The 13,077-nt window shown below is 43.6% G+C and overlaps 1 protein-coding gene across 1 annotated transcript; it reads left to right on the top strand.

Moving 5' to 3' along the window:
- LOC126788050 (uncharacterized) lies at positions 1-3,168 on the top strand. Its single transcript, XM_050514004.1, has 6 exons — positions 1-359; positions 796-1,138; positions 2,077-2,161; positions 2,313-2,399; positions 2,498-2,740; positions 2,836-3,168. Exons 1-6 carry the CDS (start codon positions 196-198, stop codon positions 2,910-2,912), a joined length of 999 nt encoding a protein of 332 aa, XP_050369961.1. The 5' UTR covers positions 1-195; the 3' UTR covers positions 2,913-3,168.
- The last annotated feature ends 9,909 nt before the right edge of the window (positions 3,169-13,077 follow it).

Here is a 13,077-nt window from a genome sequence, read left to right as displayed (position 1 = left end):
CGGCTTAAAAGCACAGGAAGGACGGTCCTTCTTCTTCTTCTTCTTCTTCATCTTCTCACAAAAATCTAATCTTTTCTTTTTGGGAGTCACAAAAATCCCATCTAAAAGATGATCAAGTCTCAAACTTCACCTGGCCTCGTGAATATTCCAGCAAATTAGGACAAGAGGGTTTTTGTTGGGTTTGGATTAGTACCAATGGCGGGAATAGCTATAGTCTTGGATCTGCTCAAGAAAAACCCAAGTCTTACAACCCAGTGCCTCCACGCTTCTGGGTACTTCTCCGCTAAAGCTGCCGCTTCCGCCGCCGCCGCCGCCTCCGTCGCTGCCGGAGCTCCTTATGTTTACAGCTCCTTGTTTGGGTAAAATTCTTTTGCTTTTTTACTATCTGTGTTGAGATTAGCTGCTTGATATGATCTTTTCGATTGCCCATTGTAGTAGAGTTTTGAACTTTATAGAATCTAGGCTTGTTTACAATAGTTTGATTTGTTTGTTGGGTACAATAGATTATTGGATTTTATTAGGTTGAAGCTGAAGAAGTAAACTATTTAGGACTAATGTTTCTGATGTAGTTTGTAATAATACAATGCTAAGGTTGTTTTGGAATATTGTTTTTCATGTACCTGTTGTTTGGCTTGTTTATGTTCTTTGTTTAACTCATTACATAAACTTCGAATGAACAGAAAAATAATGATAATCTACAGAAATTGCATAAGTCTGTGTATGGAATTTTTGAAGTCTGAAGATTGGTGTTGGATGATGTTGGGCTGTGGCTAACTTTTGCATACTGTGAAACAGTGGTTTTGGGGGATCAGTTGCCTATTGTGATGCTGGAGCAACGTTGTCGGACGATTACATCTCTAGTTTACGAAGTGCATCCTTCAAGTTATTTCCGAATGAAGCTGTGGATTTTGGTACCAAGGATTACACCATCGAGTTAAAGCCTCTTTACACAGCTTTCCATCCGAAACTTTTGTTTTTGACGACTGTGAGGTCGTTTTTAATTCACTTCTTACCTCTTCTGGAGCCTCGTGCAAACTTGGAATCGGACGATGAGGACTTCTTGGAGGACACCGAAGAAGAACACGGTGCTAAATTTGTTGTTCCATTTAAAAAATCACTTTGGCAAATTGCTCGTGAGGTAAGTTGTTTTTCATGCTGTCACTATCATCTCTATGTTGCATTTGGCTAATCACATATCACTTGATATCTTTCATTTAGTTTGATTAGTTCCCTGGCATCTCTGAACAGTCTCTACTGGGTAAAAACTGATTGATCTCCATCTACGCATAGTTCTCCTCAAATTTGACTTGAACTTCTCTTTGCAAATGACTAAAAAAAGAATTTTGAAGTGTGATCATATGCACTGCTTTTCTGATGTCTGAACTCTGGATGATTAGTAGCCACAACACACATTTAAAATCTATGGATCTTTAAGAATTACGCATTGAAAGAACTTTAAGTGCTTGGGTATTCAAATACTTTTTTTTTGTGTGGATGCTTACAGCTCTGCTGGTTTCTTGAGGAATTTTTAAGATGCACACTGAATCAGCATATATATTATATTGTAGAACCAATTTGAACACCGGTCAATTATCTTTTTTAGTTTTAGTTCTTTACATAAGTGATGAGCATGCCCATTTGTTGTCGACTTAGCATCCAGAAAATTTACCACTCTATATTGGCCAATACCATTGATGTTGTCCCCCTTCTGTTATAGCTTTTGGCAGACTAATTATTGCCTTTTACAAAATAAAAACATCTTGAATTATAATGATAAGCAAAGTACTAAAACATCTCCAATTGGCAGGCCAAAGTCAAATAGTGGCTCTACTAGATTGAATTCTTTCCAAATAAAGCGGTGGTTATTAGCTGGCGAAGTTCCAGTTGGCATCGAAACCACCATATTTGGGATTTGGCTTTAGCATAGAGTTTGGATCCATAAATTTCCTGTGATAAAATTCCGAAGGCACACATTGATAGGATTCTCAGTTGGATATGTTGCCAATCAAATATTTAAAGTCAGCTGGTAAATACTGGTGACAAGTTTGATAAGTTATGTTTTGTCTTTTATTGCAGTTAACTACAACAACCACTAGACGGATTTTAGAAAAGATTACTGTTTATTACGCGTCAAAGAGAATGGCATGGAAACTTCTAAAAGGTAATTTATTTTCATAGATCAGTTCAAGTAAGTCAATAAACTATTAAAGATCATCGAGATGATGTTATTTGTTTTAAAAAAAATACAGATATAAGTTGACTCTCAATTTTTATTTTTCCATATGTAACTGACAGATATTCAACATGCACAGATCTCTCTAAGTCTGCCATGAGGAAAGCTGGAAGAAGAATGCCAACTTATCTTTTCTTCTTCAGTGTTAGCAAAACGACTATGAGAGGTGAAGTTTCAATTCACGTATTCTGAGGAAATATTAAATTAATGCCGTTGGTTGCTTGAGTGTCAATCTCACTGTCCTATGCATGCATGTTTGAGCAGGACACTGTCTAGCCATTGCAGCGACTTGGATAGTCTCAGTTGGCATCGATGTCTACTGCACTTTTTATGGAACTATAAACTCTAATGAAGAGGTTGATGAAATTGATACAGCACAAAAGCTTAAACTTCTTGGGAATAGGGTTTGGCGAACTACTCTCAAGGGTGGTGGCTCACTGATTTGTTGTTCAGTTGGGGCAGGTATCGGTGCCACTCTTTTCCGTCCATCAACTGGCCAGTGGGTTGGTAAGCTCATTATCCAAGTGCTCTACTACTCTTGCTTTTCTGTATGTTTCTTTTGTGTATGACCCTTCTATGATGTGCACACTTCTTTTCTGCAGGTTGTATTCTGGGAGATGCGGCAGGACCGTTTATTGTCTCGTTTTGCCTTGAGAGGTCTTCCAATGTAGAACTTTAGGCACTGGACTTAGATTTTCTGAGATATATTTCTTTGCAGTTGCTTCATTTTTGACTGCTGTACTATAGGTTATTTCAGAGTTGTGACAAGTATCATTACCTTTCAGGAATGATATTCCTTAGAAGCTCAAGTTAACAGTGACATTAATTTTTTTTTTCGGTCGCAAGTACACGTTGGAGTGCATCTCCGAATTTCAGTGCATTGATTAATTGTATATTTTTTTTTTTGGGATTTCGTTGCAGTTGATATTTATGAATTCAAGGGTTTCTGCTGTCTTAGAATCATGGTATTAGATTATATAGATAATCACAGAATGTAACGAACTTACTATATAGAACAAAGAGACTTGGTTCTAGAAGGGGATTTTGTCCTTGGAGAGTCATCAGCAATGTGAGCGTAGTCCCAGACTCCCAGATAAGGTCACAAGGGGAATGGAGAGTAGAAAGTACAAGACTAAGACCAACAGAATTGTGTCCCCAAATGAGCCAACTGCTGCAATGTGGTCAGTATCATGGCCCTGCAGAGAAAGCATATACGCAAGCAAAATGTTTAAGTTGGTATGTAGTATTGAATCAAGGTGGCTCAATGAGTCTATTCCTACAGGAGACGCTTAATTGCGTTATAGTTTATTGTGTGCTATGGGGCTGAGGCTCGCTTGTTTGCAGGTTCCGGCAACTGATCACATTTACTTATATGGACACCGGCAAATAACCAGTATTGCCTTGGTGAATCAGTGATATGACAGTTGATCAATTCACTTTTATATGCTCTTAGATCAAAATTATATAATGTTCCCTAGGGGATCTGACTTGTACCAAGTGTATAGACTTATACGAATCCAATCTCACCTTGTGAGCCTCTTCCTTAGTTCCTGAACTTCCTTTCCTGTAGAAAAAGAAGTGCATGGAATCAGTATCGATCACAGTCAGCGACTTAACCTCCACACAAGTTTAATAACTACCAACCTTGAATTCTTGTGCTTATCATACACATAAGAAACAACACGATACAGCAAGCATAGTGATGAAGAACCCCACACATGCCGGCATATGAGCATAGCGTGTACTCGTTTCCAGTCAAGCCCTGAAAAGTCTTGTCTGAATCTCTCAGGAAGTGCATGATTGTTGTCACTTGTTGGCATACGCTTATGCCCGCCATAATCAGCACAACTATCAGCACACTAAGGCTAACAAATAGTCCAGTCTAGTAATACTAACAGTGAGCCAGCCGCACTAGCTATGCAATGGGCCGCCTGGCGGCCCAAACTGACTACGGATGCGCCCTCATGCGCATCCGAAGAAAGACTCCAGAGAGCCACCTTAATTGGACCTTGTCCCACATCGGAAGAAGAGTAAATAATCTACCTCGACTCAACAATAAAAGGTCAAACCCCTGACCTTATAAGGTAAGGACACTATACCCTCTGTTGCTACTCTGCATAAATTACCATCAGCCTAACTTGAGCGTCGGAGAGTTGAAGACCACGCCACCGTAGTCTCCACTTTGACGACTTGTGCCATTTGTGACAGGAAAGGGACAACGAGTACGGTGTACTGCATCTGTAAAGAATACAGCGCATCACATCAGTATAATTCACTACGTTAACATTGACGCCGTCTGTGAGAAACGCGACGAAAAGTTTCCATAAAACACATGCAACACTTATCGAAGAAACTACACTTTGACATGAGCACCCTCAATCCTCCCCCACCCACTCCGGCACACGGTCATGTAGAAGACGTAACAAACCTTAGCCTCAACCATCTCCTACCTTCCGCCAACGACCCTATCATCCTCACCCCTACACCCGGAACGGTCGCCATCACTAGTGCGACTCATGATCCAGGGATCGTCGCAAGAATGGAAAACATGGCCAAAGACCTAGCCGACTGGCAGCAGCGCGAAGCACTTGAGCACGATAGGGCAGCAGCTCTGCAAGCCGAGCTCGACAGGATGCAAGCGCAGCTCGAGCGGACTGAACGCAGTCATCAACACGGCGAATCACAACGCGAAGACAGTGCGCAAACGAAAGGGCGGGAACAAGTTAACTTGAGCATCAACCTGACTCCTTCCGAACTCACCAAGAAGCGGCCACCATCACCACGGCGTATTCACAACCGTGACGAGGGAAGCGCGAGTGTAACCTCCCGCTCAAGAACCCCCACGACTGGCCACAGCACGGATCCCACACTAGCTCTGATATTGCAGCGACTAACTGCAATAGAGCAGCGGGATGCCAATTCGCGGTGCCAACCAGTGTTCACGGCCAGGCCAGACCCTTCACTATGCGAATAATGAATACTGTACGCCATTCACAATCCAAAAATCTGAAAATTATGCCATACACGAGCGAAGGCAGCCCCTTTTCCGACACATCGATAACTTCAAAAAAGTTATTGCCAGCAGAGAATTCGACGACGCCACACTCTGCCACCTGTTTAGCGAAACACTAGACGGGGATGCTATGAACTAGTTCTTTGAGCAGCCGGCGAACTCCATGGATTCTTTTGCACAATTGACAACGACATTCCTCAATTGGTTCATCCTCATGGCCGGCGCCGCACACACAACTGATGGTCTATTTCAGGTAAAGCAAGAAAGCAGGGAAACGTTGGGCGCCTTTGTCATGCGATGGCAGACAACGGCATCCAAATGTCGGAACCTGAATAAAACACTCGCCTTGGCTGCATTGAAGGAAGGATTGCGGTCAGAAAATTTCCTCTTCCATATCAACGTGGACCCTCGAATGCGCGACGCCACCTACGATGACATCATGACAGAGGCAGTGCGATACGCTTAGGCATAATATGTTACATACGGGGAAAACGAACTCCAGTACCATCAGACAAAAGAACTGTGCCGTAGACATCCGTACACACGAACACCATCCCCCTACAACACGAGCTCTTTCCTGGCAAGGAAGACCACAACAAAGGAAGAAAAAGAGAGTGACATCAGTCAAACCACCATAACACACGCAACCACGATCGGCACAGAGGCCGGGATAAGAGCAGGAGACTCGGCGGCGAGCGCCATGACAACAGAGATCCTCGCCAAGTTATCGCGATGGGTCACCGCAGTGACCACACACCACAGAGGGAAGAAACATTAGAAGACTTTTTTCACAAACATCAGGGGACGTTGAGGAAGCCTGCAAGGCCACTACGCCCTCAAACCGAAGCGGAAACTGGTAAGTGGTGCAGGTTTCATGAAAATGGAACCCACAACATGAATGATTGCCGAACCCTCTGCACACTAAGAGCGTAACAGAGGGCGGAGCCCCGATGACAAACATGTCCAACCGGGAAAAAAGCGATTTAACCGCAGTAACCACCCAAGGCAAGTGTACGCTATCACAGGGGGAAACACCAAGAGACAGAAGGAAGGATGGAAGCAGATCACCTTCACTGAGGAGAAGGAGTCTCCGGATTAGAATCAGACCTGTCATTATCGCAAGATAAACCAGAAGAAGAAGAGTCAGAAATTTTCTTACCATATTCTCCCCGTACTTCGGCCTCCACGGTAGAGGAAGGTTGCGAGAAAGGCGGGACCACTTCATGCGGCATCAGCGGCGCTTCTAAGCCTTGCTCCCTTAGCCGAACTTCGTAATCTGCAGTATCCAGCATTTCTAGCTCTTGAAACTGCGCGATCATGTCACCCACGGCCGTGACGTAGTACCATTCCTAGTACTCAGTCATCTTCGCGGATGCTTTAAAGGCAGCCACTGCGCTGGCTGCAGCCTCCTCCGCCACGCGCGCCTTCTCAACCGCTGCCTCCTCTTTCGCTTGCCTCGCAAGCTCCTGGTCTCAACAAGGGGTGACTGTGCCGCATCCCTCTCCACAGCGATCTGCTTCGCCAACGACTCAGCCACCTCCCGACGGGCAACCGCCTGGCGAAGATCCTCCTGCAGGTTCGCCATGTTCTCTAACTTGGCCTTGGCGTTGGCCAAATTGTTTTCCAGAAGCAAGACCCTTGTGGCGTGGTTGCTATCTCGCTCAGTCACTTCGGTGAGAAGATGCTGCGCTTCAAGGGCATCCCGCTCCGCGTCGAGCAGGTTGAAAACCATCTTCGCTGCTCGTGTCACAGCCAGACTGAGTGGGCTATGCAATTCAAGGCCAGACACCTCAGGCCGTCGCAGTCCTTCGAGCCCGACACGCTGGCTTAGCAAAACCAGCTTCTCCAACTCCGCGGCTCCTAGCTGGCTTAATGGACTACGGTCCAGTGCCGAAAGATCCTCATAGACCCGGGAGTCCGTGAATGTGATGGGCCCTTTCTGCGTAGTCTTCTGCCTTTTGGGCGGCGGAGCTTCGACCATAATGTCCTCCACGTCCTCAGGAGCGGCAGCGGACTTCGCTCTTCGCGAAGAGGCGCCCGTCTTCTGCATTTTCTTCCTCTTCCCGACTTCTTGGGACTCCGCCGGAGTAGCCAACCGCGGGTCGGCGTCGATGCGGCCTACATCCTCAGCATTGGCAGATCCACGACCTACGTCGAGTCCTCAACTCGCCTTGCGGTCGCATTGACTGTCTTAGTGGACGCCGCCACCTTCTTTGCTATCACGCGTTGTAGCATGGTTACTGCTAGACCTTCGGTATCCGGGGTTATGCTGGGGTCTTCTTGCTGCAGGAACTTCGCGTAGTAGATACGCTCTGATTTCTCGAAGTTCCTATTCATCGAGAGTGTCGTAGCTGCACATAAAATAACAGAGAAGTACACTATAAAACAGTAGAGAAGGAAAATGGGAACATAGTGCTTTTACTCACGATGGCGGCGGAGTAGTCCTTGTTCGAATAAATGATACGGGTTCGTCAACACCTTCAGATCGTGGACTAAATCTTCACCTTGACACCTCCAGAGATACGTCACACGATTGACGCGATCAACCTCCCGCTCCGAAAGCACCAACCTCCTTCCCGCTGCGCAAAAAAAAAAAAAGAGAGTCAGCAAGCAGTTATTCCGTAACAAATATCTAGTAAGAAATTAAGACCTACAGTTAATGGCTTGAAATCGCGAGGGGATATGCTTTACCGGGAGATACTCTCCCCCGTTGATACATCCGTATTCCCATCCCCTCTCTACTATGAAGCTATTCTTCCTCCAGTTAGCTTCCGAGGAGGGCCAATTCTCCAAGACTTGGAATTCACTACGCTCGTCTCGCCTAACGAACCACGCAGTTCCTCCGTTACCATTCCGCTGGTTATAGTCTATCTTGAAGAAGTGGAGTACCTCTGCCGCAGTGGGAAACCAACATCCCGACATGTGGAAGAGCGAGCAGAGGCCGAGAATAACTCGCCACATGTTATAGCTGACTTGACCAAAGGCCAAGCCGAACTCCGCCACCAAACACTGCAGGAGCGGATCCAACGGCAATTCCACCCCAAGTCGTAATACGGAGGGACTAAGCAACGCGTATCCATCAGGCAATATCGAACCATACTCATTAAGCCCAATTGCCCGAGCAACGATCGTGGCAGGCAACTTGAACTCCTCCACGTAGCCAATCACTACGGCGGAGTCAGCTCCCTGCGGTTCCTCTACCTCCAACCTTTGCACCCCGCCGTCTAGCCAAGGCCTCACAGGTGCTAGACTCAATGTTGGACCCGAGGTACTAGTCCCCGAAGCGCTCGCAATACGCTCAAGTACGCCTTGGTCTTGGCTCGGAGCGGGACTCATTTCACTTTCTATAACCTCCTCATGTCTTGACTCCATGGTGCCTGACGATTCACTAGTCTCCCAATTCGCTAGCACCCTCGCAAAGACAGAGGCGCGATCTTCACAACGCGAGTCGTTACCACCGCTTCGCCCACCAAGTTCAAATAGTTGGCCTCCAATTCACTCGTCCATGACTCAGAGGACGACGACGCGAACCAACTTCCCTCTGCAGGCGCGGAATCGCTGTCAGTTAGTATATTTATCCTAGGCATTACGCCGCAGCAAGCAACACCGAAGTCAAAGACGAACAACCTAAAACTAGAAGTCAGAAAGTTAATTGGATCTAGCCTACGAACCTCGCAAGAAAGAGCATGAAGAACATGACGCACATGAAGAACATGAAAAACACGAAGAACATCAAACCTAGTTACCGGCCAAAACTCATCAACAACCGCCCGCACAAACACCTCACTTAGTCGGAAAACACTCATCCAAAGATCAAACAGACCAAAAACCTACCAATTTCGACAGAAAAATCCAAACCCAAAACCACTGCTTTACACTATAACCACAAAGTTACAAGCAAACAACCAAAAGCACAAAACGCATATAGGATATTCCGATCAAAACATACCTCAAAAGCCGATTTGCACAAAGATCCCGGTAAGCTTTTGTCCGAGCTTGAAAAATGGGGGAGAGAGCAAAGGAGGGAACGAGAGAGTTTTTAGAATTCAAAAGCTTGGAACTGTCGATAATGACAGCCCTCCTATCCCTTTCACCATTTTATAGTAAACCTCATACCGCACCTCGCCGTTGATTTCTCAAAAGCGCTCCTTAACCATTGGATACAGAAAACCGTTACTCACATCTTAGCCGTCGACCCAGAAGACATCGCCCCAGATCCCGCCACGTGGCATGAGTTACCGAGACAATGCTATGGTTACACACTCATTAACTGCATGCAATAACTGCCTCCTCGGATAACGTCACCTCCCACGAAATTAAACCAACCACGGCATGTCCGCCCAATGCATGCACGACACGTGCTGGCCACAGTGCGAATCGCGCTACTCTCAGCCCACGATACAACGTTCAAAGATAGCGCAAAGACGTCCTACGCGTAAAGATTTACTACGCTATGACGGACGCACTACGCTCAAAGATAGCGCAAAGACGTCCTACGCGTAAAGATTTACTATGCTATGACGGACGCACTACGCTCACAGATAGCGCAAAGACGGCCTACGCGTAAAGATTTACTACGCTACGACGGACATACCAATCAACACCCAAAGAGACTCGACACAATCCATTACACCATCAACAACTCGGCATTCCTTAACTAGGGAGTGGGGGGGACTCTGAGAGGGTATGTGGGACCAACTGCTGATTATGGCGAAATGCTTAAATATTAACTCCCTAGTTAAGAATTGCCTCCATAGACTGGGAACTTGGGGGGACTTGTTGGCATAGGCTTATGCCCGTCATAATCAGCATAACTATCAACGCACTAAGGCTAACAAATAGTCTAGTCTAGCAATACTAACAGTGAGCCAGCCGCACTAGCTATGCAATGGGCCGCCCCGCCGCCCAAACCGACTACGGACGCGCCCTCACGCGCATCCGAAGAAAGATTCCAGAGAGCCACCTTAATTGGACCTTGTCCCACACCGGAAGAGGAGTAAATGATATACCTCGACTCAACAATAAAATGTCAAACTTCTGACCTCATAAGGTAAGGACACTATACCCTCTGCTGTTACTCTGCATAAATTACCATCAGCCTAACTTGAGCGTCAGAGAGTTGAAGACCACGCCACCGTGGTCTCCACTTTGACGACTTGTGCCATTTGTGACAGGAAAGAGACAACGAGTACAGTGTACTGCATCTGCAAAGAATACAGCGCATCACATCAGTATAATTCACTACGTTAACATTATAAGCATAGCGTGTACTCGTTTCCAGTCAAGCCCACACATGCCGGCATATGAGCATAGCGTGTACTCGTTTCCAGTCAAGCCCTGAAAAGTCTTGTCTGAATCTCTCAGGAAGTGCATGATTGTTGTCACTAAAATTAAACCACCAGCAAACTGTGTGTCTGACCGCCGAGAACCAGGAATGCCCACCTTCACAACTACGGTGACATTCCTGCTGCAAAAGTTCCAACAAAGATCAACAGCAAGCACTATATATCTTGACCAGGAATAGAGTGCATGATGGTGCAATTTTCGGTTTCATTGTCAATGTTGTTGCTGTAGGCCAATGAAGAGAAAGTGAGACAGAGTAAGAGAAGGACGAGAAGATTATTACTGCAAGCCATTTTACTGGACTGCATGGAATAGGTTGTGTGCAATTATACACTGGGAAGTTTTGGACTCGATCTACATTAATTGGAGAAAGGGTAAAACCAATAGTTGCTTGATTTGCTATCATGTTAGTGATGTTACAAGGTATCAATTGCTTTTGAAACTAGAAAGAATTCTGCGTATTCACCAAATTTCTGCATCTTCTATCAACTATCATTTGGATTCGTTATTTACCATCGATGTAACCAATAGTACTAGGGATCATTAATTATGTAAGTTATGTCTTGTATTCCCGTTGCACATTAATTATTAAATCTTTTACGAAGTTCACATCAACAAGTCAACAACAATGGCTTTGAGTTTGCAGCAATGTATGATATTTTCTGCGTGGTCCTGCAGGTTACGGTGCATGTGTACAAACTTTTTTCAGAAATAGAATTAATTTTTCCCAAAACATATATAGATCATGCCCCTCAGGGCTGCCCTGGGTAAGCCCAAAGGCAAGGGCCTAGAGCCCCAAAATTTGTAGGGCCCAATTTTTTATATATATGTGACCTGAAAAAAAAAGAGTTGTATTGCGGTATAACAAGTTTCGTCTTTACTTTTTCTCTTGCATATCATGATCATCGCAATTCGCACATCCATCTCTCCTTCATTCAATCCAATTTTCAGAAAACTTGTCTTAAAAGGTAATAATACTTTAATACTTTAATCCATCTCTCCTTCATTCTTTCTTGCTTTTAATACTTTAATTTCATAAGATTGAACATTGCTTTAATTGAAATTGTGAATACAGTAAACTCTAACATAGCACTACGTTTTTTTTGAAAGTTTGGGAATGGAATAATTGACTAAATGGTTTGTAATTTTGCGTAATTATTAATTGTCTATTCTATCTAATGATTTGCTATTGATTTGCTATTTTTTGTTCAACAATGAGAATATCATCTTATTGACTATTGATCATAAAAAGTATTTGGATTAGTAATCCGTAATCAATCGTAATCAGTTCAAAAATTACTATGTTATATCAGTTAGTTTTCTTGATTTGCATATTTGTCCTATATATTGAGTTATTATCTTATTACATATTTGGATCAAATTGCTATATTGGTTCCAAATAGAATTAACCATAAAGGGTAATTGAAACTTTTGTAAAAAATGCAAGAAGGGTAATTTTGCAATAACTAGGTACTATTAATTGTAATTGTAATATTTTAGTTTGAACTAAGATACTATCTTATTAAGTCATATTGAAAATTGTTCTTATTTTTCACTTTTTCTTTATCGTTTATTGTTGTTGAAGAAAAGATTATTATTTTTTAGTTTGAGGGGCCCCAAATTTTATGTCGCCTATAGCCCTCAAAATGTCAGGGCTGCCCTGATCCCCTTGCATTGGTTTTATTTAGTATACTTAATTACCAAAGCAAAAAAACATTTTCTTTTTTTATTTCAAAGCAAAAGTGAACCTCAGTTTTACAATTTCTATGAGAGCAGAACTGCAGAAGCCAAAGGTCGACGTAGTAGTATTACACGACGAAGCTTCCACAAAGCCAAAAACTGAACTACCATATTCGCAATTATATAGGCAAGGTGTTTCAGTCAAACTGTTTCATAAGCTTTTTTGTTACCAACTTACCATATACAGCGGCAGCAGTAGGACTTAAAGAAAGCCATATTCAGCCAGTGACTTGCGCTTATATAGCACTTCATAACTAAGGTAAACCAATTGAAAATGAGAATCGAAGTTAAATATGCTTATACGTACTCAATGCATGATTACATGCATCGTGATCAGTTGATCGATAACTATATAAGCTAATAAGTAAAAACATGTCAACATCATATGTGGTCTTGGTTAGAATTTCATTCAGCTTCAGCACGTCTTCATTCTTCAAGCTTTAACACCCTGCAGAAACTTCTCCTGAAAATATATTATACCCAAGTCAAGATTATTATCCCATTCGTTTAATCACCGATCTCCTGGAAATTCAAAACCAAGTACTCGCCTGTGGACTACCACAAATGAGGAAACCTAGAGAAATTATGCATAATAGTAAATGAGGATGATCTAAATCTATACAACTTAATAATTTCTCAGGAGAGGCCTGAAAAATTCAGTTGCATTCAGTGGCGGGTGAGCGGAATTTTTTTTTGTCAAAAAATGTTAAAACTCTTGGTATTCATAATAAATAAATTTTTATAGTGT

This window comes from Argentina anserina, chromosome 3 (assembly GCF_933775445.1).
Source record: "Argentina anserina chromosome 3, drPotAnse1.1, whole genome shotgun sequence".
NCBI classification, from domain to species: Eukaryota; Viridiplantae; Streptophyta; class Magnoliopsida; order Rosales; family Rosaceae; genus Argentina; species Argentina anserina.
Note: the sequence above shows the minus strand (reverse complement) of the source record. Positions and strands in the feature narration are given on the sequence as shown.

Coding starts and splice junctions, on each gene's coding strand:
- LOC126788050 (XM_050514004.1), top strand. CDS start 196: ATGGCGGGAATAGCTATAGTCTTGGATCTGCTCAAGAAAAACCCAAGT. Junction 2,400..2,497: donor TAGCAAAACGACTATGAGAG/GTGAAGTTTCAA, acceptor ATGTTTGAGCAG/GACACTGTCTAGCCATTGCA. Junction 2,741..2,835: donor ATCAACTGGCCAGTGGGTTG/GTAAGCTCATTA, acceptor TCTTTTCTGCAG/GTTGTATTCTGGGAGATGCG.